At 40.3% G+C, this 27,147-nt stretch overlaps 1 protein-coding gene across 2 annotated transcripts; it reads left to right on the forward strand.

Moving 5' to 3' along the window:
* The first annotated feature begins 262 nt into the window (after nucleotides 1-262).
* On the forward strand, nucleotides 263-27,147 carry Dhit (regulator of G protein signaling double hit). Of its 2 annotated transcripts, none has more exons than XM_076536592.1 (4): nucleotides 263-2,325; nucleotides 9,979-10,292; nucleotides 16,085-16,493; nucleotides 17,513-27,147. In XM_076536592.1, exons 1-4 carry the CDS (start codon nucleotides 2,317-2,319, stop codon nucleotides 17,738-17,740), a joined length of 960 nt encoding a protein of 319 aa, XP_076392707.1. In that variant the 5' UTR covers nucleotides 263-2,316; the 3' UTR covers nucleotides 17,741-27,147. The 2 variants fall into 2 exon arrangements, with proteins under 2 accessions (XP_076392707.1, XP_076392708.1); XM_076536593.1 differs by having other exon boundaries at nucleotides 9,979-10,289.

Raw genomic sequence — 27,147 nt, forward strand, 5'->3', positions numbered from 1 at the left:
AAATGCGATCATAAACGGTAACAAAGAGTTAGCGTAGCGCGACTCATTGACAGAACGTTCCCTCTCTTTATCCCGTTGGATCGTTGAACGTCGATTCGTACGGACAGAGACGAACGTTGTCCATCAGCGGGTCGTTCGCACGCAGGATCGCGAGCATGAACTCTGTGCGGGAGGCGGTGGACGGGGGCGTCCGGGCTGCGTCGGCGTCGGCGTCGGCGTTTTACGGTGTGGCGGCGGCGCGGCGGGTAGGATCGCGTCGCGGCGCCTCGCGTCAGCGTCGGTGGGACCGTCGACGGAGGCAACAGTGGTGGCCAACGCATCGCGTGAACGCGTAATCCGCCATATTGGCCGCGAAAGTCCGTCGGAGGCTGAAAGACGGCTCAGCTCGCGAAGCCGTTCGCTTCGGGGTGAAACGAGGGCGTAACGTCAAAACCGGTGTCGTCGGTATTAACCCGGGCAAGAGGAGGGGTGGTGGAAGAGGGCGATCTCGTGGCGAGACACGCCGAGATACGCCTCGAACGTTTTCCACGACCAGTGAAACAGGGTGAAAGACGAACGGTGACAGAGAGAGGGGGGAACAGAGACACGGAGAAGAGGGTGAAGGAGGAGGAAGTGCGTGGTTGACAGTGTTTCGAGTGCTTCGAGAAAAAGTGTCCGGTGAATCTGGATCGGTGGCTTCGACCCCGTGTACCACCCTTGGCCTACACCCCTTCGCTCGCGGGACATCTCATTGACCCCGTTCCACCATCGAGCGGCACCCGCTCGGCGCGTCGCGATCAAAAGCGAGAGTGAACGCCTCGAATTCTCCGAAGCACGCGTAATCTCGGAGTTTGACAGCGCGTCGGAAGAGACACGTCGGAGGTGCGTCGAGTGGATCGAAATAGTGGACACGGTTAACCGGGTGGCGGCAATCTCGACGACTCGACGTTAGCTCGGTGTCCAGCGTGACAGCGCCGTGGGCTCGTCTCTCCCTCTCGTCTCGGCTTCTGCCAATCAATAACCAGCGCACCGACTCGTTCACGCTCTGCTCTCTGCCTCCCTCTCCCCCCTCTCTCTCTCTCTTTTGCGCACACACGTTCCCTCGTCTCTCCCTTATCCACCCGTGCGTCCGATCTCTCTCTGAAAAATTGCCCGGAAGCATCGAACGGGCCAGGCTCGCAACGGCGATGTTTTTCCGTTTCCCTCTTCCGTCCGACTCTCAGCGTACCCCTCTCCTCGCGCGGTCTCTTTCGCCCCTCGTTTCCGCCGTTCGTAGCCCGCCGCCCTTTTAGAGGCGACCCGTGATCGGCATCGACGACGACAACGAGCGTCGACGACACGAGGCGAGGCAACGTCGCGACGGACGAGCAGCCAGAGAGGCGGCGGTAGCGGCGTTCTAGCCGCGCCAGCGCCCTGCACGCAGCTTCAAACGGACAGCCACGAAACCTATTTATACCTCCGTCAACGTAGCGGACGACGTAGCGAGAACGGCGCCGTGTTCTGCCGCCCACGCGAGCAACAGCCCGAAGGAAGCGCGGCGAGCAACCTCGGAACACCGGTGTCCTCCGTTGAACATCTCCGATCCGACGGACACCGAGCGTAAACGATCTCGTTGCTACTCGTCCCGCGTAGGAAGTCGATGGAGGACGCGGTCAGGAACGAAATCCCGATGGGACAGGATCAACGGAGTCTGGAGAGCGGCGCGACTGGAGCCCACCCATAGGGGACGCCATTGAGATTCTGTCTTTCCCTTGACGCGTGATCGACCGTCGCGCATCCGCCGAGCTGATCTGCGCGCTACGTCCAGCACCGGTCCGTAGCCGCTGGATGGGGTTGGGCCGTTTGCCTCTCGGTGCGTTCGTGGTCCGGGTGTCGTCGAACGCGTCCTGGTGATCGCTGGCTGACTTTGTCCGCGCTCTTCGGGGCCGGACGAAGCGGACGAGCGGGAAATGGCCGGTGGTGTATAATATGCGCGTGCGGGATCGTACGACTGGACCGAGCCGCGCCGATCCGAGCGATCGTTGCTCAAACGCGACCGCGATCATCGCCGGGCACACGAACAGGGTGACCGGGCTAGCGTAGCCCCTGGTTTTGTGCGCGGCGCGTGGTGCTCGTATGTGTCCGTCCGCGAGTGGGTGAGAAGTTCCGGCAGCATCGACGAGCTGAGCGGAGCATGCAGGATTCGGGCGAGGCCCGGAGAGGCCTTAGTCCCGCGGCAGGACCGGGATAAGGATCGCATCGGCGTAGAGAGATTCAGACAGATCGAGTGTCGCTTCCTTAAGCTGAAATCGCACGAACGCGGGAAGCGAGCTGGACTCGCTTTTGGGCGCATGGAACATGATAGAGGTGAGGCGATATCGATTGAGAGCACCGGGTCGCGGGACAAACCCGTTCCGCAGCTCGATGCTCGTTTGCCAATCGTTATCAAACGAATGAATGAACGCACTCGGGAAACAGCTGGATGGCTTCGAGCGAAACGAGGATTTAGGTTAGGCGAGCCTGTTGATCCAACCGGGATTTATATTCGGACCGGAGGAGCCGCGCGACGGTTCGAGGAAACTCGGTGCACCTTCTGACGTTTAGGATAGGAATTCAATTATCTCGGAGCATCTACAATTTCATACATTGTTAGTATCATTAAGATATACTTCATGAGAATGAAAGTAAGACACCCTGACACGTCTACTTATGATTTCAAACTTTAATCCTAATGTTATAACCATCTCATCACTCTGTCATATGCAGCTAGAAATTAAGCGAAAGAAACAAAAGCGAAGTTAGGTTATGAGTTTAAGTATGGATCTAAAATTATGTGTCAGTTCAGGTCAGATTCGAAATTTGTAGAAGCATGCCGTTCTGATAACAAGAATGCTATCTTTAGTTATCGTTAATCAATGAGACATCAATTATTTATTGGAGCTAATTGAGAATTGAAATACTAATTGAGAATCAAAGCTCTAATAGAGAATCGAACAGGTAGATTTGAATTGAAGTAGAGGTAGCAAACCTGTTATGATGTTCTCATCGAGCCAGAAGAACATCGACAAAAGTTCTACTCAATCTCCCAAACGTTAGCGCACTTAAGTAGACTTTGCCGTCGAGTGGAAGACAATACCGGCTCTTCTCGAAACCGCTTATCTCTCGAGAGCTCTTGAAATCGAGCCGATCGAGCGTCAACCGGAAGCCAGATCAAACAAATAGAGCTGGCGAAAAATGTGCGAAGCCTGGCGGAACGAATTTAGGATACCGCATTCCACGACCGCTACACGTGCTTTCTAATCGAGTTACGGGGTTGATTCATTCGTACGCTAATCGACCATTGGCGTAACTATTGGCTCAATTCTAACTTTCAATTCGATCATTCCTGAAATGGGAAATGAGTTATGATGTAGGGAATGTGACGTTAGGATGTGAATTATTGGCAAATTTTTTAATTTACACATTGTTATATTTTAGAAGAGCTGTGGTGATAAAAACTCAAATTTCATATTTCCTTGTTTATGAAGACATAAAGTTATGTTTATTAGTTTTTAAGTCATACAATTGTTACATCTACAAGTTTTCAAGACATACAAGTTTTACATCTATAAATTTTCGAGTCATATATATGTCACATTCTCTTATTGCTGTAATGAGTTTCGGAATGTTTACGTTCTTAAACTTTTAAACTTCCAGATTCCCTAATTCCTATATTCTTACTTTCCCAAACTCACAAATTCCCACATCTCCCAAATCCCAAATCTCCCAAATGCCAACCCTCCCAAATTCCAAATCTCCCAAATCCCCACTCTTCCAAATCCCAAATCTCCCAAATCCCAACTCCTCCAAATCCCAAATCTCCCCAATTCCAAATCTTCCAAATCCCAAATCTCCCAAATTCTAAATCTTCCAAATGCCAACCATCCCAAATTCCAAATCTCCCAAATTCCCACTCTCCCAAATTCCAAATTTCCCAAATCCCCACTCTTCCAAATCCCAACTCCTCCAAATCCCAAATCTCCCAAATTCCAAATCTCCCAAATCCCAAATTTCCCAAATGCCAACCCTCCCAAATCCCAACTCCTCCAAATCCCAAATCTCCCAAATCCCAAATCTCCCAAATCCCAAATCTCCCAAATTCCAAATCTCCCAAATCCCAAATCTCCCAAATTCCAAATCTTCCAAATGCCAACCCTCCCAAATTCCAAATCTCCCAAATCCCCACTCTCCCAAATTCCAAATCTCCCAAATCCCCACTCTCTCAAATCCCAAATCTCCCAAATCCCAACTCCTCCAAATCCCAAATCTCCCAAATCCCCACTCTCCCAAATTCCAACCCTCCCAAATCCCAAATCTCCCAAATCCCCACTCTCCCAAATCCCAACTCCTCCAAATCCCCAAACTCCCAACCCCCTAAATCCCAACCCCCTAAATCCCAACCCCCTAAATCCCAACCCCCTAATCCCTAAATCCCCAAATCCCCATCATCTCAACATCCCTCCAAACCACCTCAAATCCCCAAACTCCCCCAAAAAAATAATCACTCCCAAAATTCCCCACTTCGAACCTCACCCAAAAATCCACGTTACGCCAATGCGTTCTAAAAACGACTGAAAGATGAAATCACTGGTACTCGATGACGAATACACGCGTCAACAAGTGTCCGAGAGGAAGTTCGATTTCGTGAAAATCCATCAGCTTTGCCTGAAGAACACACGAAGTGTAATCTTCGAAACGGAATCTGGCAAACGATGGTTTTTCGAAAGCGAACTTCATGTTCGTATATACGTTTCCGTGTCCCTGAGACCATGTAAACATTGTGCGAATGCACTTTTGGGCAACGTTCCAATACCTGCTGGTGGTTCCTCGGTCATCTCTTACTTATTACATTTTCCCGTATCGTTTCGATGTCTATAAATATACTTTCTCTTCTTCGTATCTTCCATATGTAATATTTTCGTAGATATGCGTTGCGTAACTTGATCGATATGCAGACTTTTTTTCTTTGGCTATTATTGATATTCCTGGGAAACGTTGAGGAAAGACTAGACTTGACATTGGAACTGTTAGCTTTTTTAGTGGTGGATTTTTTTGGTGGTGGATGAAATGCAATTTTTTATGTAGATTCATCGCATTTTAATTGGGAAGGTTTGTAAGTTGGTGGAGCCACCATTTTGTTGAGGTTTCAAGAGTTGCGAGTAGGGTGAATTCTTATACTTATTTATTAGTTTTGTTATTGTTATCATTATTTTTTATTTGTATTCTTTGTGTTTTAATCTTCTTGTGTTTCATTCTTTAATTTTCATTTTTCAACCCCTTGTATTTTTGCAAAATTTTATTACTTGAGAAAGAAGTCTTTTTGTGGGTAGCTGAATATTGACAATTGTCTTTAGTAAATACTCTTTTAATTTATAGGTAATTATTATAAAAATGATGGCGAAGAATTAACCTTACAATCTGGGGTTTATTAAGTTTACAAATTACATAATATTCAAATTAGAAATTTTGCAAACTTTTCTACCCCTTCTATCTTCTCTCAAGAAATCCTATTACTGACTCATAAAACTATACGATTCTTTTATCTTAAAAATGAAATTATTCCATCTTTGGCAAATCTGTATAATCTCAACAAAATTGAATAAAATTTGAACAAACCATAAAAACCATACTACCATACTATAAGAACCATTTGAACCTCAAAAATGATCCATAAAAATGATAAATAATAATAAATTTTGAACACAGCACAATTATCAAATTAATCTTCATATTTATTTTTATTTTCCTTTAAATCCTCCCTTTTCAATTATTTTTTTCACCCTCTCCCAAATCGTGGTAATGAACTGTCCCCATTTCGATACCAAGTTTTCACAAGCACGAATTCCCGCGAAGCCTGCTGTTTATCAATCGCTGCCCACAGCCCGTATTAGCGACTCGAGCACGCTCGTTATCGAAGCTGCTCGCGGAGCGGATCATCGATGTACGCGACGTAAAAATAAAGCGGCCCTCAGAAAAAGAAAGAGGGGACAGAGAGAGAAGGGTCATGCATGCGCTTCTTTGTGGTCGTTGAAACCTCCACGAGGTTTTAGGGTTCTTCAGGTTCGAAAACTTTTTACAACAATTTCATGTTACATAATTTTTAAATAGTTTAGAAAACTTTGTATGGAATAGTTTGGGCAAATTTTTTAGATACATTGACCTTTATAGTATTTATACAAATTTCATGGGGTGACAGAACTGTTTAAAATTTTTATTTTGAATTACTTCAGAGGGGGTCTTCATTTCAAAACTTCTTAACATCGTTACCTCTTCTTTTACGTTCTACGTTTTTGAAACTTGTTCGAAAGATTTCAAATGCTCCGATAAATTCCTCTCGGATAAGTGGTTCATGGAAGGGTTGATGCTTAAAGAAATCTTTCCATATTGATCGGTTTGCTATTTTATTTTATATCTGTTCTTGTAAAATTAATCCTGACTTGAAAGATTTGTAGGGTGGAATACGTGTTTCGTACAGGGATTATTCTGTCATAACTTTGTATTTATAGATCAATTTTTAATTAGTTGCAGAGTTCTGAATTCTTGATGTGTTTAAAAGATGCGGGGAAGTTTGGAGATTTCTTAAGAGGGTTGAAGAATTCTTGACATGTTAATTTGTTTTTTAGAACTTGAGAATCCAATCAGTTTTTGTACAATTTTAAATCCAAATACCTTCAAAAATACTGAGGGGTTATACAATTTTTTTAGAGGGTTAAACGTGGTTGAACAATATTTTGTGCTTTATATGTATATTAGTCTCTACATTTTTAAATTAGTTCTTAATTACTTTTTTCATCATTTCAAATTTGTTAAATGTCTCGAAAAACAGCTACTGTATAATTGAAAGATTTCTTAAGTCTTAAGGGGTTGAGAACTTTTGAAAAATTAGCGTCTATAGAATTTTTATTAAACCTCATCCAATTTTTCGTTTTAACATTTCAAAGCATTATGTTTCTTATATGTATAAGTGTTTCTATAGTTCTTGCTAGAAAAAGTATATTTAAATATAATTGATATGTGCAAGAATATTCACCCTCCTACATTACCGAATATTAAATTATTATGTAAATTACAGAATTTAATCGACAAATTGCATCACTCTCCGCGTATTGGTTTTGAATTAAGATTAGGTTGTTTGGAGAGCCGCTAGCAAGTTCGTATCAAGTTAGGTTTATTTAACGACGAGCTATGATGTCTACATCGGATGTAGGTCAGAAAGGGTTAACGATGTTCAGGAGGAACGACGAAGTCGTTGAAGATGGGATAATTTGTTTCGAACTAACGGTGTAGGAATTTAGGGAGATAGAACACCAGTGTCCCAGTGATGCAAGTCTCTCACTACAAATTATCCAAAATTTTCAAGAGCCTTCAAACTTCTCTAAAAAGATTTTTAGAGAAAATTAAAATTAAAATTCTTTCATTTATATCTTCTATATTGCTTATAAATTTTCATCAATTATTTATAAATTTTAATTTTCTGTGAGGAGACAAACTTTTATTTTTTATGTAAATTTTTATATTTTTTTGTGAATTTTATTAAATTTGTGTCAAAGTTTTGTGAACAAAAATAGCAATTTTTTTTTTGAAATAAATTTTGATGTTCATCTGGGAATTTTATTAAATTTGTGTCAAAGTTTTGTGAACAAAAATAGCATTTTTTTTTTTTTTAAATAAATTTTGATGTTCATCTGGGAATTTTATTAAATTTGCATCAAAATTTTGTAACAAAAACAACAAATTTTTTTTTTTAATGAATTTTGATGTTCATCTAAAGATCTCATTAAATTTGCATCCAAATTTTGTAACAAAAACAGCAATTTTTTTTTTAAATCAAGTTTTATGTACATCAGGAGATTTGATTAAATATGTATCAAAGTTTTGTAACAAAAATATCAACTTTTTTTTAAAAATACATTTTTATATCCATCTGAGGTTTTCATAAAATCTGTCTCAAGTTTTATATCCACTTCGCTTCCTAATTCGACTGAACTGAATTCACCCCCTAAAAAATGAACCCCAACCATAAGTACTCTATTGCATGACACGTTTAATCCCCATCGAAACGCGATCGAGCAATTAGAAACCTAAAACCGTGAACTCTTTTTGATGTCAATTTTTTATTATTACCGAAAGGACAAATCTTTTTTCCGTATTCGCTTTGAGTCCATAGGATCGATGGGGCGCAACTGACCGTGCGACAATCGCATGCAAACAAATTGGCCGTCTTTTGAGAGCTTATGTGTCAATTACCGTACGGTCAGCTTGTTTCAATTAAAGCTTAACGACTTTATCGTGCTTCCGCGTGCGATTCGGCTCTGATGTTTTTCAAGTGTTCAAATTAAATCGCGATCCGATTTGGCTTGCTCGGTGAACCGGTTGTTTGAATTTTTCTGTAAAGCCATCCCATGAGATCTCGTCAATTGGCCAGACTCGAAAAAATTCCTGTTTAAATTTAATTCCCAGCTAATTTTTCTGAAAAGCTATCCCGTGAGGATTGACCTCAGCATTTGGTTAAATTCGAACAAATTCCGGGTTGAATTTAATTCCCAGCTAATTTGAGTTTGGTAGAAAATCCTCTGCTCGAAGCCTTCGATGTTCTTTTAATGGGCAAACATTCGTTAACGGTCCCATTTATTATCGATGACATTCTCTCTAATTAACACTTCTACCTCTTCGAACTATCTCCGGTGTTAACTAATGACATTGCCCTAATCAAAACTCTGAGGGGTGGTCCACCCTCGATAGCGCTAATGCTATAACTTTTACACGAACGAGGATTTTGTGTTGTCTTCAGGTAGCATTAACTGCTCCTTCTACCTTTGGAAATTATTCTCTTTGTTCAAGCTTTATATTTTATTTGTTTTTTGGGTTTATATTTGAGCAAGATTAATTTCTTAATTTTGTACAGCATTTTTTAATACAGTTAGGTGTTGTTACAGCATTTTTAAGTATTGTTACAGCAAATGTTATAGCATTTTTTAATACTGTTAGGTATACAGTTATGATTTTGATAGAATTGCTTAAAGCTCCTCTTTGACTTAATTTATTTCTTTTTGTCAGGTTGCACTTTAACATTATAAATATTTGTACACATTTTAGTATAAATGTACATTTTAATTTAGCTTCAATTTCTTTTCAAGACTATTCAATTATTTTAACAGAATGTTTTGTGTTGTCTAAAAATCAGTACTATTAATTTATCATTAAAGTAGTGTTACTAGATTATTTTCCACAAGTTCTAAGATGATAAAGTTACGATAATAAAGTAACCTAACCTACCTTAGATGATATAACCTAACCTAAACGTTGAGACAAGATCGCCAACTTAAGCTAAACTAACCTAACCTAAATGATATAACCTTATCTAAACGTTGAGACAAGGTCGTTATGCTAAACTAACCTAACCTAAATGATATAATCAGATCTAAACGTTGAGAAAAGGTCGCCAGCTTAAACTAACCTAACCTATCCTAAATGATATAACCTATCCTAAACGTTGAGACAAGGTAGCTATCCTAAACTAACCTAACCTAAATAATATAACCTAACCTAAAAATTGAGAAAAAGTCGCCAGCTTAAACTAACCTAACCTATCTTAAATGATATAACCTAACCTAAACGTTGAGACAAGGTCGCTACCCTAAACTAACCTATCCTAAATGATATAACGTAACCTAAACGTCGTTTAACGTTGAAATTAAAAAGAACAAAGAAAATTAAAATGCCACTATTTCATATTCAGGGATCCTTATACTTGGACCCAAATTTCAAGTTGAAGAATATTTAAAATTTGAGTAAGGTGCGTCCCATTTGAGTTATAAGTGCGTTACGAGTGAAACTCCTCAGAGCACGGAAAGAGATTAGGCCAAGTTTCGCGTATCAGAAGGTTAAGGTCGATAGGCGTCGATCGCCTAAGCGACTCCGCGCTTATTTTTAGCGACGGCACGATACCGGCTGGCTGACCAGACGAGATATCGTTTGCAGATGTCGAGCGGAATCGGTGCAACTGCAATGGGGATCGGCGTTAGTCACGGGCCAGGGGGCGGCGAGGGCGTCGCCGGTGGGTGCCGGTTACGCGCGCAGAGCCAGAGCCAGGCGTCCGGCTCCTCGGCCAATACGCAGCAGTCCTCCCAGCAGCAGCAACAGCAGCAACAACAGCTGCAGCAACAGCAACAACAGCCGCCCTCCTCGCAACAACAACAGTCCCAGCAACAACAGCGCCAAGGATCGGGGATCGCCGGCCGCTCGAAGAAGGACAATTGCTGCCTCTGCTGGTGCTGTTGTTGTAGTTGCTCGTGGTATTACCGTTCCTCTCTATATATTATGTGCTACTTACGTGATGTAGCGAGATCGTAAAATTAAGATGTTGGGGAATTAGGAGTGGGAGAAGGAGGAGTAGGGATGATGTAGGGAATTGTGGGGTCAAATTTTGGAAATGGAGGTTTGGGGATGGGGGACTTGGGAATAGGAAGATTTGGGGATGGAGGGACTTGGGAGTAGGAGGATTTGGGGAGGTGGATTTGAGAGTAGAAGGATTTGGGGAGATGGATTTGGGAGTCTAGGTGTATGGGGATGTAGGAATTTGGGGATCTGGGAATTTAGAATATTGAGGGTATGAGAATTTTGAGATTTGGGGATTTGGGGATTTGGGAATATAGGTAGGGTGATTTAGGTATTTGGGGATGTGGGATATGGGGATGTGGGATGTGGAGATGTGGGATTTGGGGATATGGGATTCGGGGATGTGGGATTTAGGAATGAGGGATTAGGGGACGTGGGAACTTGGGGACGTAGGAATTTGGGGACGTAGGAATTTGGGGGTGTAGGAATTTGGGGACGTAGGAAATTGGGAACCTTGAGATTTGGGGACGTGGGAAATTGGAAACCTTGAGATTTGAGGACGTGGGAAATTGGGAACCTTGAGATCTGGGGGCGTAGGAATTTGGAAAACCTTGAAATCTGGGGGCGTAGGAATTTCGGGAACCTTGAGATCTGGGGGCGTAGGAATTTGGGGAACCTTGAGATTTGGGGACGTGGGAAATTAGAAACCTTGAGATTTGGGGACGTGGGAAATTGGAAACCTTGAGATTTGGGGACGTGGGAAATTGGGAACCTTGAGATCTGGGGGCGTAGGAATTTGGAAACCTTGAAATCTGGGGGCGTAGGAATTTGGGGAACCTTGAGATTTGGGGACGTGGGAAATTGGAAATTTTGGGATTTGGGGACGTGGGAAATTGGAAATCTTGAGATTTGGGGACGTGGGAATTTGGGGGACCTAGAATTTTGAGAGAATTGAAAGGGGATTTAGGAATTTGTCTGCGTAAGAATTTGAGAACCTTGAAATTTGGGGATTTAGGAATTTAGAAGCGTAGGAATTTAGAAACCTTGAAATTTGGAAATCCCCAAAACTTGTACACCTATGAATTTAGTTACCTACCTATTTATAAATATAAGAATTAAAAATTGCAAAAAAATTCAGAATTGCCCTACCTACCACCCCTTTCGACTTTCACAGTAATTGTGGATCATTCTGTATACATTTGATGGAATTCGAAAGTGGAACATGACATACTGTCCCAACTAACATCACTAGCTGTTGCTCCTTGCTTAATTTATGATCTCACTATATCACGGTTGCGACCTACACTCGAGTTGCACGCAGGAAACACGAGATTTGTGGGATTCCGAGAGATTATGTCTAGAGACTATGTTTAAGTGGTTATTCGCGTCTGGTTGACTTTGAAGTATGTTTACTAAATTATTCACCGCGGGTTGTGATCTTGTATATGCATTTTAGATATTAATTATGTAGGAAAATAATAGCAAGTTTGATTGTATTGATAATTTGATGTGAGCATTTTTAACGTTTGAACATTTGCGATTTTAAAATAGTGTTGATATAATGTTAATTTGAGTACTTATTTCATTTTATACAATAAATTATATGTAGGTTGTTTATTTATTTTTCATTAGTTGTTGAATTATAATAAGTTTACTGAATTTTACTGAAACATCCTGTAAATCACCAGATGTATTCTGCAACCTAACAGATTTTCTATTTCACTTTCAAATTTATTATCGAATTCATTCATTGAGTATGGAATTTATTCTTAATGGTCAATTACAATTATAATTATTAGTTAGTTAACCAATACCAGATTCGACAAAACTGTAATGAGTATTCCCACGAATGTCGTGGTACAGACAAAGATGAATACATACTGATGTCAACTCACGAGTTGGCCCATGAAGAGCTCGACCCAGGTGTTTACAAGAGCTACTTTTCCAAATTTAGAGACCCCATTCGTAAATCTCTATATCCTAGATCTCTACATCCACAAATTCCCACATTCCCAAATTTCTATATTCTAAAATTTCTACATCCTGAATCTCTACACTTCCGAATCCCTACATTTCCGAATACCTACATTTCCAAATCCCTGCATTCCCAAATCCCTACATTCCCAAATTCCTATATTCCAAAATTCTCACATACCCAAATCGCTGCAGCCCCAATTCACTATATTCCCAAATTCCTACATCCCCATATCTCCAAACCTCGTATTTCCAAATCCGCATCTCCAAATCCTACATCCCCAAATTTCAATATCCACTCCCTATATCCAAGTCCTATAATCCCCGAATCTCAACATCTACATACCTACACCGTCGTCGCGTGAAGAGTGACACGTTTAGAAGAGCTACAATTGTTCAGAATAGAAAAATGTACGCCTCACACGTATTTTCGGTATTGTCTCGAGCATCAGGCGAAAAACGACACGTCTCGAGAGCGAGATGCTACTCGCGTTCTGCAGTTGTCATTATTCCCACTTGCCGAAATGTAACTGCAAGTGTCCATAATGGATTCTTTTGGGTCACGCGCCAACTCGTGGGTTGACATCAGTCGGAACGATTTTTCCATTCCTCTTACGATGCCAATACATGGCAAGTATCGAAAGCTCTTCAGAGACAATGGACCATCAGACTCGTTACAAACGAACGGAAAGAAAGAAACGGGAATCAAAACGTGTTCGGCTTCGCCGTCAGCCAATCCATCGCTAAATGAAGGGACACGTTCGAGCATACACGACAATCGATCCTCGAATGCGTCGCGTGATAACTCGTATATCCTGCCGCGTGACAAGCCATTATCGTTCGCGTTTCGTAATGCAATCGTCAGCGGAATGATGTCAGTCCATTGTCTTGAAAACCGAGCCACGACCTAATTTACGAACAGACGTACCAATGTGCACTATTTTTCTGTTTCATGCCGCGTACAGGAATAAATGGTAAGCATACACCGTTGGAATCCTCGATGCTTTCTTTTTATTATTTCGCATCGGTGTGGTTATTGTACATTGCCACTGGTGCTTCTATAAAAGTAGGTTTGAACGTGCATTATGGGGGATTCGATGTACTTTGATTCACATTATCTTGGTTCAAGTTTATTTGATTTGATGCAGGTCAATTCTGTGAGGTTCAGTTATGGGGGTTTTTATTTTATATGATTCAATTCTATACGTATTAATTTTGAGTGATGATATTCTACGTACTGCAATTTTGTGGGAGTTAATTCTACGTGTTCGAATTCGGGGCGGTTCAATTCCATGGGTTTCTATTTTATATAAGTCAATTTTACGCGTTCGAATTCGGTGTGATTCAATTCCATGCGTTTCAATTTTATATAAGTCAATTTCACGCGTTCGAATTCGGTGCGGTTCAATTCTATGGGTTATTATTTTATATAAGACAATTCTACGTGTTCGAATTCGGTGCGGTTCAATTCCATGGGTTTCAATTTTATATAAGTCAATTTCACGCGTTCGAATTCGGTGCGGTTCAATTCCATGGGTTTAAATTTTATATAAGTCAATTTCACGCGTTCGAATTCGGTGCGGTTCAATTCCATGCGTTTCAATTTTATATAAGTCAATTTCACGCGTTCGAATTCGGTGCGGTTCAATTCCATGGGTTTCAATTTTATATAAGTCAATTCTACGCGTCTGAATTCCGTGCAATTCAATTCTACGGATTTTAGTTTTGAAATTAAATGATGCAGAATTGAATTTATAGTTTCGTGAAGAAGTAAAAAGTTTGCAAGCGTAAATGTATATTTATGAGAAATGTTTCTACCGCAAACTAAGCGAGTGTGCATTTATCGAACAGTTACTATCCCATAAACTCCCCGCAGTCAAATCTACATATACCAAAATCGAGTATCATTCTACACATCACATAATCTTTATCCAAAATCTCTCCTTGACCATCGAATCTAAATCTAAAAGCAAAAAATCATGTAAAAGTACAAAATTTGCGTAAACATATAAGAAACGTTTCCACCGCAAACTAAGCGAGCGTACATTTATCAAACGGTCACTATCCCGTAACCTCCCACTTCGTCAAATCTACAAATACCAAAATCATTCTACACATCACATAATCCCATCTTTATCCTAAAATCTCTCGTTTACCATCGACTTTGAATCTAAATTTAAAAAATCATGAAAAAGTAAAAAATTTGCGTAAACATATAAGAAACGTTTCCACCGCAAACTAAGCGAGCCTACACTTATCGAACGGTTACTATCCCATAACCCCCGGTTTTCAAATCTACAAATACGAAAAACATTCTACACATCACATAATCCCATCTTTACCCAAAACATCTCATTTATCATCAAATCTGAATCTACAAATACACAATCCACAAACAGGAAGCAAAGTAGTATCTTCCCCAACAATAGAGATAACCGAGTTAGGGTCGATAGATTACGCACCACCGAGGACAGTAAGCAATACAAACCCTCCGGATGCGTAACACGTGTCCACCCTCGACGGAAATCTAAACGACGACAGACCGTATTTCCGGTCGCGTTCCATCCGCTTATTTATCCCAGAACCTTTCTTCTTCCTCTTCCAGCGTTATCGCTGTGCTCGCGCGAGTGTTTGCGGAATGAAACGACCAAGTTTCCGGAATAATGGAAACGCAAAGAAAAGCGACCCACCAGTTTTATTTTCATTTTGTTTACCGAACTGTTTGTTTCGATTTATCGCTCTCTGTATTGTTACGAGAGCGTATCTACCTTTTTTCTTCGCTGCATTGTTGTTTTCGTTCGGTCTGTTTTCTCTGATATTTTTTTCAAACAACGTTTTGTGGCTTTATCGCGCGGCGATAACGTTTGTTCGGGGTTTTGAAACAGCGCGAGGAGATCAAACGAAAGAGCGGGTCGAGGGCTCTTTGTGCTGGGGATATTTTGGGGACGGTTTTTTTTGGATGTTTGGGTTTTAAATTTAGAGTTTGGAAGTTTGGAAATTTGATTAATTAAAAATTTGAGGAGATGGAAATTTAGGGAATTCGAGGAGTTTTGGGATTTTTAGGAATTTGGGGATTTTTGGGATTCTTGGGATTCTTGGGAATTTTGAGAATTGGAGGAATTTGGGGAATTTGGGGATTCTTGGGAATTTGGGGAATTTGGGGATTTTTTGGATTCTTGGGAATTTGGGGAATTTGGGGAATTTGAGGAATTGGGGAAATTCGGAAAGTTTGGAAAATTTGGGGAATTCTGGAAATTTGGGGTATTTGGGAAATTTAGAGAATTTGAGAAGTTTCGGAAATTTGGCTGTTTGGGGATTTTAGAAATTTGGAATGTGAGAAGTTGGGGAGTTGGATATTTGGGAATGTGGGAATTTGGGGATTTGAGAATTTAGGGATTTTAGAATTCAAGAATATTGGAATTTAGGGGTTTGAGAACTTAGCCTATCTAGAATTCAAGAATGTTGAAATTAGAGAGTTTAAGAATTTACCAAATTTAGAATTCATAAATATAGAAATTTTAAGATTTGAAATTTCATCCCTCTGAAATTTAGAACCATTTCAAAATTCAACAACCTGACCATTTCTAAATTTGTAAAATCATATAAATTATCCATTACCCTCTCCCTAAACCATCCCCATAAAAAACCCATCCACAGCTCTAAAAAATCCTCCAACCCCATAAATTAAATCCAAGAAGAGAAAATCCGTGCAGAAAACAAACTCGAAAGGGTGAGAGAAGCAAGACTAAAAGCTTTCGTGCGATTGAATTTGCAGTCTGGCGGCAGTGGGTGGCAACTCGGGGGGTGCAGGAGGCGGTGGTGACCAAGGGAAGAAGAAGGGCAACGCGGGCGTCGGCAACGAGCAGTGGGGTGGCGTCGGCGTTCACGGAGAGTTGGGGGGTGCAGGCGCGGGGAACGGTTTCGACGGGCTGGACGACCTCGACGGTAACGGGGAGTGCAGCCTGGAGGAGATCAGATCCTGGGGATCGTCGTTCGACAAGTTGATGAGGAATCCAGCGGGTCGCAAGTTCTTCAGGGAGTTCCTCGTGAGCGAGTACAGTGAAGAGAACATCGCGTTCTGGCTGGCGTGCGAGCAACTGAAGCGGGAGAGCAACCCTGAGAAGATCGAGGAGAAGGCGCGCTTCATCTACGAGCGTTACATATCCATACTCTCGCCGAAAGAAGTGAGTTGCAATTTTAAAACTTTCAAATGACTATAGGTTCATTTTATAAATGACTCTAGTTTCAAAATATATATTACATTTGGTTAGGATGCTTTTCGTAAAATTTTTATTTTCAAGTTGTTTTTTAAGTTGTAATTTCATTTTTATGTTGTTTCTTCATTTATCAACTTCATTTTTAATTTTAAAGTAATCATACAGCACATTTAGTTGTTGTTTGTTCATTTATCAACTTCATTTTTAATTTTAAAGTAATCATACAGCACATTTAGTTAACTTCTTACCTGACTTAAATGTGTCATTGCTACAATATCAACCCCTTGCACTATGGTTCATTTATCAGTTGCATCAAAGCTAACTAATCACAGCTACAATATTCAACAGATAATGAAACTTGAAATTTTATGTCAATTTAGTATTATGCAGTCTTTGATGCTAAATTAGACTTGAACTCCAAATTGAAGGATATCAAAATTTCGAGTAAAATTGATCACAGCTGAAGTGAGTCAAAAGACTCGTCAAAGAAGTGTAAGGGGTTGAAACAGATAAAGAAAAAAATATTTATAAATATTTGCACTGAGAGATCTTTGACTATGCACATTCTAATCAGACCTAAACTTCACATCGCAAATTAAAAACTCATATTATAAATTTTGCTTAAAATTCTCCTGCCACATTGATAAACAATCATTGCTAGTGCAATAATTGGTCATGACATTGATCATCACAATAATTGTACATTTCTTTCAACAAGCAATACCTAAGTTTGAACTATGGTGCAGTTGGATGTTTTTGCATATAAACATCTGGAGTATAATTGCACTTGAGTATAGTCCAGCTTGTAGAAATTGTTTAAAACTACAATTTAAAGAAAATTTTCCTGTCTAGATATTTGAACCCATCTTACAAGCTAGTAATATTTATATTTGAGCTATAGGATTTATACTTGTATCTGGGTATAATCGAAGTCGTAGAAGCTTTATAGAAGTAGAGTTTAATTAATAGTTTAATTAAATTTTCAGGTGAGCCTGGACTCACAAGTGCGCGAAATAGTGAACCGCAACATGGTGCAGCCGACGCCGCACACGTTCGACGACGCCCAGCTGCAGATCTACACCCTGATGCACCGGGACTCGTACCCCCGTTTCGTGAACAGCGAGCTGTACCGGCGGGTGGCCCGACTGAGTAGCGGCTCGAACAGCGAGGACCACGGCGTGGGCAAGTCGAAGGGCAAAAAGGGCACCACGTAATCGCGCCGCGACGCGAAATGGGGTGGCAGCGGACCAACACCCTCTCGCAGCGGGTTCGTCGATGGACGAAAACACCCGGCAGAGCAAGCAGGCTGGGGTCGAAAACACCCCGAATCTCTCCTCTCGACGCGAGTTCGTCTCACGAACGAACTAAAAGAACGAAGGAGAACACGAAGAAGATGGAGAGTTAACTCTCGAAGCGAAGCGAATCGCTCTTCCACGCGACGCCATTTCGGGGCCACGTGACCACGCTCGCAGCGACGCGAACGTGCACGAACTTGACACGATGGACTGAACAAAGTAAAATAAAGTAACAAATACAAGAAAAAAATATAGGGAGAAGGAAGGAGAAAGGAATGGTACCGAGACGATGACGGAGAATGGACGAAGCACGATCGCGTACGATCGCGGAGATATGGAATGACCAAGTGACTTCTTGTCCACATTCGGCCATCTTGTTCTTGTAGGACCCTAAGTACTTACTAGTAGATCATCTTCGAGTTACACAGGGTGATTTAGTCGGTACACAGTCGACACTCTAGAAAGTTAGGAACTTTCGTATCTTCGAGTTCCCTGGTTTCTGATGCACCTTTTCTCGAATTTCGAAATCTTCAAATCGAGACGTGGGTATCCTAAGTTCGGTATGATTCAAATCTGCAAATTTTTTAATCTGAATCTTCATGATATTATTTTCAAATCTTCAAATTTTGGCAAAGTCCCCAAATCTGCAAATCTATGCACCAATTCTCAAATCCTCTTTTCATCAAATATCTAAATCTCCTATTCTAACCTATCTTTCCTAAGTTCACAAACCTTCAACCTCCATCATCTAAAATCCTTAGAACAGTTTCTAAAAAGTCTCCAGATTTAAAAATTCGAGAATCGGACTTCAAACCATAAATATCTAAATTCCAACGTCTGGCAAGTTGTTCACCAAGAGTAGCTTCCAGCCAACTCGTCAGACGCACAGTACACAGGAAGTAGCGACTTGCGGTTGATCTGTGGACAATTTGGTAGCGGAGATCGTAGCTGCCGACAAGTTGGCACTTGGTCATACCCGGCGATCATTGACTCTTCCTTCCAAAACACTTTTTTGGTATACACGCTCGTTCACGTGACATAAAGGCATGGATCGAGAATCGGAACGCAAGCGGGTCGGTCGGGGATGACGTTCATCTTTCAAGGAAGTTCCTAAGTTCCATCGTCTTTTGCGATGATCTCTCTTTCTCCCCTGTTTCAAACGAACCGCGACTACGCTCTCCCTGTTCGAGCTCTCTCATCTCTCTCCCTGCTCTTTTGCTACTACTCCCTCCGCTTTTACCCTTCTCTCTGTCTCGCTTTTTATCAACGTACACCCGTCGAACGATTTTGTAGTTGGATTTGCGAGTCTTTGCGAGATGGCTGCTGTAACTTGGGATATGAACAATTTTGGTGTTTGAATTTTATTTAGTTTGGAGTTTTATGAAATTGGAATTTGAAAATTTGGGGTAGTTTGTAAATTTCGGGGTCTAATTTGTATTTCTACGTTCTGAAATTCCCATGTTCTCTGCTTCCACGTTTCTTAATTCCACGTTTCCTAATTCCCACGTAACTTATTTCCACGTTTCTTAATTCCACGTTCCCTAATTCCACGTTTGTTAATTCCACGTTCTCTAATTCCCATATTCCCTATTTCCACGTTTCTTAATTCCACGTTCCCTAATTCCCATATTCCCTATTTCCACGTTTCTTAATTCCACGTTCCCTAATTCCCACGTTCCCTATTTCCACGTTTCTTAATTTCACGTTCCCTAATTCACACGTCCCCTAATTTCACATTCCCTAATTCACACGTTTCCTAATTCCCACGTTCCCTAATTTTCACGATCCCTAATTCCCACTTTCCCTATTTCCTCGTTTCTTAACTCCACGTTCCCTAATTCCCACATTCCCTATTTCCACGTTTCTTAATTCCACGTTCCCTAATTCCCACGTTCCCTATTTCCACGTTTCTTAATTCCCACATCCCTAGATTCAGAAATCCCCAAATTCCTAAATTCTTCAAATTCCTCAAATTTCTCAAATTCATCGAATTCTCCGAATTCTCCGAATTCTCCAAATTCACCGAATTCTCCAAATTCCCCCAAATCCCCAAATTCCCTAAATTCCCCAAATTCCTCCAAATCCCTGAATTCCCCAAATTCTCCAAATTTTCTAAATTTCCCAAATTCCCCAAATTTCTCAAATTCTCCAAATCCCTAAATTTAGTTTTAATCAATATCTTACATTTTACCTTAACTCTCCAAATTTCAAATCTCATAAAAAATAAAAAAATTGTATCCCAAGTTATGGCAGCAAAGTTCGCTGCACTCGAAAGCGAAAGCTGGTCGAGAGAAGCAATATTGGTAAACGAACCTCACCGTACAACGAATACTCCGCGACGAGATTTCGTTCGTTTTCAACGTTTTCACGCCCGGGAAAAATAAATGCGTCACCTTTGCTTCATTTTATTTATAGTACTGAACGGATGGACGATTTCTGCAACGGGACCACGAACAGAGAAGTGATTTATTAGCTAAAAGAAATCTCGTTTGTAGAGTATTCGTTTGTAAGTATTGAGAGGTTATTTAGGAATAAAACGTTCAGGGTTGAAAGGTTGGAGGTTATTTCTTGTTACATGGCAAGTACCGTAACCTAACCTAAACATGGTGATTGTTTTGGACATTTCTTTGTTTCAAGTATGGGATTTTTGAATTTATTGCTAAGGTTGTGGTACTTTTTGTGTAGCAGGAAATTTGTATAGCGTTGACACATCGATAAAACGATCTCATTCTTTAACAAAAGTAATTAAGTTGTAGATAGCTCGAGCGGGAAGGAAAATGGCGTGGTATTTGAATCGATAGTTTTCAGAATTTACCCGCCATTTTTTGGAGAAACACTGCATTTATTTTTTTTCGATTTGCTTGGGTCGGTGATGTAACTAGAGGGGGTGAGACTAATTCTCAGTTTCCCAAATTACCACGCTTCCAAATTCTTAAAACCCCAAATTTAAAAATCTCTAAGTTCTCAAATCTTTCAGTTCTGGTTTCCTAAATTACCAGGCTCTCAAACTCTGAAACCCCTCAGTAAAAAATCCCCAAATTTCCAAGACTTCAAATTCTTAATCCTTCAAACTTTCGAGTCCCCAAATTCCCAAATCCCTAAATTAAAAAATTCCTAAATTCTCAAAAATTCGCATTCTCAAAGCCCTAAATCTCTAAGTTTTCAAATTCTCAAACTACGAAGCCTAAAAATCCCCAAATTTCCAAATCTCTGAATTCTAAAATTTCCAAATTTCTAAGTCTCCAAATTCTTAAGCCTTCAAACTTTCAAATCCCCAAATTCCCAAATACCTAAATTAAAAAATCCCCAAACCCTCTAATCTTCCCATTCTCAAAGCCCCAAATCTCCAAATTCCCCAAATCCTCAAACTGCGAAGCCTAAAAATCCCCAAATTTCTAAATCCCTGAATTCTAAAATTTCCAAATTACTAAGTCTCCAAATTCTTAAGTTTTCAAACTTTCAAATCCCCAAATTCCCAAATGTCTAAACTCTCAAATCATCCCATTCTCAAAGCCCCAAATCTCCAAATCCTCTATCTACCAAAAATCCCCAAATCTCCAAATCCCTAAATTCTCACTCACCAACCTCCAACATCCAAATCCCAAATTACCCACACTCCAAAATTAACTTGCTCGTATTTGACTCTAATTTTACCCAACGTTGCCATTATTAGCAAATATAGAGTACCCGGTCCACCCTGAACAAGGATCCTAGTTACGTCACCGATAAATGCTAATCAACGTGAAAGAACTGCACGAATTTATTCGACGGAGATTAATTGAATTAGCAAGTCGATCAAATCTCGCAAACAAAAGATCCAGGGACATTCAGTCGACCAATAAATGTACTCAACCTTGAATCGCTAATGCGACACATCGTCGACCTCTATTTTTCGAATATTCTTCCTCGTTCTATCGACGTTCGTTTAAATATACCCGCGCTGCATTAGTAGTTCAAGGTTGATCCAGACAATCGAATTAGTACATAATTAAAACTCAGCTAATTCACCCTCGAAACCTCTCCAAACGATCTCGATTCATTCTCATACCAAGAGGTTACGAATTCGTCGGCATTTTGCGCACGAGATGTCAAAGATCGCACAAATCAAGCTCAAAATATAACTAGAGGTCAACGAAAGTCTTCACTGATCGACTGCGACACAAAAATATCTTCCATTTCTTTGTTTAACGAAAGGACTGACAGAAGAAAGAGTATTTCGTCGAACGAGGAATTTCCTTCCATTTTGCAACGATGTCTTGCAGTGCCGTCGATAGAGACTGCGGGGCCCCGCGCAATGTTGGGCCCTGAGTTTATAGTTTAGAAGGTTGGAAATTTATTTAGAGATTTATTCAAATATTTACGAGTTTTGCAAATTACAGATTTGTGCATTATATTTTTTTAGGTCGAAATTTGGAAATTTGAAAGTTTGGGGATTTGGTTATTTAGGGATTTGGGGATTTGGTCATTTGGAAGGTTGGGGATTTGGTTATTTAGGGATTTGGGGATTTGGTCATTTGGGAGGTTGGGGATTTGGTTATTTACGGATTTGGGGTTTTGGTCATTTGGGAAGTTGGGGATTTGGTTATTCAGGGATTTGGGGTTTTGGTCATTTGGGAGGTTGGGAATTTAGTTATTCAGGGATTTGGGAATTTGGTCATTTGGGAGGTTGGGGATTTGGTTATTTAGGGATTTGGGGATTTGGTCATTTGGGAGGTTGGGGATTTGGTTATTCAGGGATTTGGGGATTTGGTCATTTGGGAGGTTGGGGGTTGGGTTATTTGGGGATTTGGGGATTTGGTCATTTGGGAAGTTGGGGATTTGGTTATTCAGGGATTTGGGGATTTGGTCATTTGGGAGGTTGGGGGTTGGGTTATTTGGGGATTTGGGGATTTGGTCATTTGGGAAGTTGGGGATTGGGTTATTTGGGGATTTGGGGATTTGGTCATTTGGGAAGTTGGGGACTTGGTTATTTGGGGATTTGGGGTTTTGGTCATTTGGGAGATTGGGGATTTGGTGATTTGGTCCTTTGGGAGGTTAGGGATTTGGTTATTTAGAAATTTGGGGATTTCGTTATTTGGAAGGTTAGGGATTTAGGGATTCGGTCATTTGGGAGGTTGGAGATTTGGTTATCTAGAAATTTGAGGTTTTGATCATTTGGAAGGTTGGGGATTTGGTTATTTTGACATTTGGGGATTTGGTTATTTGAAAGGTTAGGGATTTGGTTATATAGGGATTTAGGGATTTGGTTATTTGGGAGGTTGGAGATTTGGTTATTTAGAAATTTGGGGATTTGGTTATTTGGAAGGTTGGGGATTTGGTTATTTTGACATTGGGAGATTTGGTTATATAGAAATTTAGGGTTTTGGTCATTTGTAAGGTTGAGAATTTGGTTATTTTAACCTTTGGGGATTTGGGCATTTGGAAGATTGGAGATTTGGTTATTTTGACATTTGAGGATTTGGTTATTTAGAAGGTTGGAGATTTGGTTATTTAAAAATTTGGGGATTTGGTCATTTGGAAGGTTAATTAGCGACGGCACTGCACTCTCTGGATGGTCGAATAACTGCCAGCGAGACACACCAAGAACTAAATAATATCTTAATTTACGACGTCCACGATGAGAAACAAAAGGATGAACAACGGAGTCAATGAAAGCAAAAGGCCTAAGCGGGAAACGGAGCAGCCATTTTGTTGAACGTTGGCTCACGTGATCTCACCAAGGAATCATGGGAAATGGGACGCGTCGAATGGAGTCCTTTCAGTTCCATCTTTTGCTTTTTAATTAAACTTTGCCACTCGAAATGAGATTAACCTGATAACCGGGTTCTTTTATTTAAATTATTTCTTAATATTAAAGCTACATTTTTCAAAGAAATAAATTACGCAAGAATAAACTCATTTTTTGCACAAATACGATAAATTTTCTCTTTAAAAATTGTCATAATAGAATGACTTTAATATCTTAAATTTGTTCCTAAGAAATTAGTATTATTTCAGAATATTATTAATTATGACAATATAAGTCATTCAAATATTATTCTAATTAATAATGTAAATATTATATAAAAATTATAATGATTAATATTTGTCAATATATTGAAAAATTTAATTAACCAAATGACGAGTTAAATCGTCAAACCCGGTTAGCAGGTTAAGCAAAACCACGTTTACGGTGTTTTATAGGAAGGATTCAGCAATGATTCATAATCTCGCGTGTTCGCACGTGATCGCCGAGAACCTTCGACCGTGTGAACGATTAGAAAATCCGCACAAAGAGCGTCCAATTTGCTAAGGTACTTAATTAGTGTCGTTAATGACGTTTCACACGATCGAACGTTCGATAAAAATTGATCTCATCTGACGGATCTCATGAAAGGAAAAGAAAACGGATGTGTAGCGTCTACCAACCGGAAACGATACGAATTTAAAGCGTGCCTCGAACACACGCACATGACCAGACACGTGACCAGGGTTATGTTTTCAGAGTCACACATTGGCGTACTTAGAATTTTTATTCGAGCAAACTTAGGGCGTTTATTTCTCTAGGGGGCAATTTTAAGGGCAACGTGGTGGATTGAGGGAATGTTAATTTTTAATGGAGTTGGTTTTTTAAATTTTGAGATTTTGAGACTTCTAAGTTTTTAAATTGACAAATCCTCAAATTGTAAAATCCCTAAATTTTATGATTCCCAAATTTGCAAGTTCTTAAATTCCTAAGTTCTCCAAATTCCAAATTCCTTAAATTCCAAATTCCCCAAATTCCAAATTCCCCAAATTCCACATTCCCCAAATTCCACATTCCCCAAATTTCAAATTCCTCAAATTCCAAATTCCCCAAATTCTAAATTCCCCAAATTCCACATTCCCCAAATTCCAAATACCCCAAATTCCAAATTCCCCAAATTCTAAATTTCCCAAATTCTAAATTCCCCAAATTCCACATTCCCCAAATTCCAAATACCCCAAATTCCAAATTCCCCAAATTCTAAATTTCCCAAATTCCAAATTCTCCAAATTCAAAATTCCCTAAATTCCAAATTTCCCAAATTCCACATTCCCCAAATGCCACATTCCCCAAATTTCAAATTCCCCAAATTCCACATTCCCCAAATTCCACAATCCCCAAATTTCAAATTCCCCAAATTCCAAATTCCCCAATTTCTAAATCCCCTAAATTTCAAATTCCCCAAATTTCACAATCCCCAAATTTCAAATTCCCCAAATTCCACATTCCCCAAATTCCAAATTCCTCAATTTCCAAATCCCCCAAATTTCAAATTCCCCAAATTCCACATTCCCCATATTCCAAATTCCCCAAGGAAAAGAAAATTCTCCACATTCCCTAAAATCCTGAAATTTCAAATTCTCCAAATTCCCTAAAATCCTGAAATTCCAAATTCTCCAAATTCGCCAAATTCCCCAAATTTCCCTAATTCCCCAAATTTCAAATTTCAAAATCTCCATATTCCCTAAAATCCTCAAATTTCAAATTCCCCAAAGATTAGGTTATTAAATTAATTAATTATACTAAAAAAAATTAGTTCCTTCAATCGTTTTCCTCTTGAAGGGTAAAAACACGTCCCTGGCCACGTGTCCCTCGAAAGCGTTCGAAACTCGAAATGGCGCTTAGGATTCAAGATGGCGCGAGCTGATTGCACGAAACCGGAGAAAAACATGTTCGTACAGTCAGTCACAGCGTTTGGCTACTGCCCTGTAGATAATATTATAGATAGTTAACACGAGGGAGTTGGAAGGAGGATAAAACTAATTATACATGCAAATATATGAATATACATATATATAAATATTATATATATGAGTATAAGAGGAAACCAAGAAATATATATATATATATATTATGAATATATATGAAATCACACGTACATGTGCTACATATGTTCGGCATTAATTATGATGATGGCAGGGTGCGAATCGCGCGCGAGAGGGAGAGAAAGGACGGGAGAGAGTGCGAGAGAGTGTGAAACGAAACGGTGAGAAAGAGAGACAACAGATCCGACGATTTTTCATTATTCCGTATCCCGTTCCATGCGAGAAAAACATCATTCGCGACTCGAGTATTTTTCAGGAGAAACTTTTTTCGAACGGACACGTTCGAACCCCGGTCTCGTCACTTTCCACCCCATTCACGTTTTAATCGATCGATTAATACTCCCCTTTCGTATGACATTCAATCGATTATCGTTGGGGTAACTAGGGGACAGGGTGGGTCTGAAGATTGGCTTTGCGAAGAGGGGTAATGGAGGGGTCAGGTATACAAGTTTTTGGAAGTTTGGAATATTTCTAAATTTTCGAGTCCTTTTTCCTAAATTCTGAATTCTGAAATTTACAGTTTCCAATTTTTTAATTCCAAAATTTACAATTTCACAAATTCCTAGGTCGTCAAACTCTGAAGTACCTACGTTCCCACATCTCCAGATTTTTAAATACCCAAATTTCCACATACCAACATTTTTAAATTTCCAAATTCTGAAATCCCCAAATTCTCTAAATTCTCTAAATTCTCCAAATTCCCCAAATTTCCCAAATTTCTCAAATTTCCCAAATTCTCCAAATTTTCTAAATTCCCCAAATTTCCCAAACTTCCCAAATTCTCCAAAATCTCTAAATTCCCCAATTTCATAATTTCACCTGACACGAATAACGAATCTAGGGACCCACAATGTATTCAAAAACCCCAGTTACCCCAACGTGATCTTCCAACGTTGTCCACGAACAATCCTCCCGGTCTCCTAACACAGAGGTTTACACATTTTTTACTGCGAGATTTCTTCCTGTAATATACACGTATATTTTGATCCACCAAGGGAATCAATTCGGATAAAAATAAGATCCAGGGTTGTCGATGGCGGCCCATCGGAGGGTGGAAAGAAACGACACACGGGGTCAACACGCGTTACGGCACACGAAGAAACGAATGGAAAGAGGAACACAAAACTAGGAGGTTGGTGAAACTGGTCGAGCGTCATCTTCACTAATAAACGCACAATTTTTCTGAACCTTCGATCCCCAGCTTCTTTCTTCCGGCATAAAGTAACCCTTTTATAAATGTCGTTCGATGCCACGCGGTTTTTGTATATCTCTGAACGACACAACATTTGTACCGACATACCGTGGACACTTTTGTTACCCCGGAACTTTCAACGCCTGATTTATCGACGAGATACCGTATTTCTGAGTTGAACCCGAACCCGAGTCACCCGAGAAACACGGAGTCCCTTGCTTTAAATCGCGAGCTGCGGAACAACGGACAATAGGCAATAAGAGAGGGAATGGATATGTGAGGGTTAATAAACTGGTGAAAATTA

This window comes from Megachile rotundata, chromosome 10, assembly GCF_050947335.1.
Source record: "Megachile rotundata isolate GNS110a chromosome 10, iyMegRotu1, whole genome shotgun sequence".
Taxonomy (NCBI): Eukaryota; Metazoa; Arthropoda; class Insecta; order Hymenoptera; family Megachilidae; genus Megachile; species Megachile rotundata.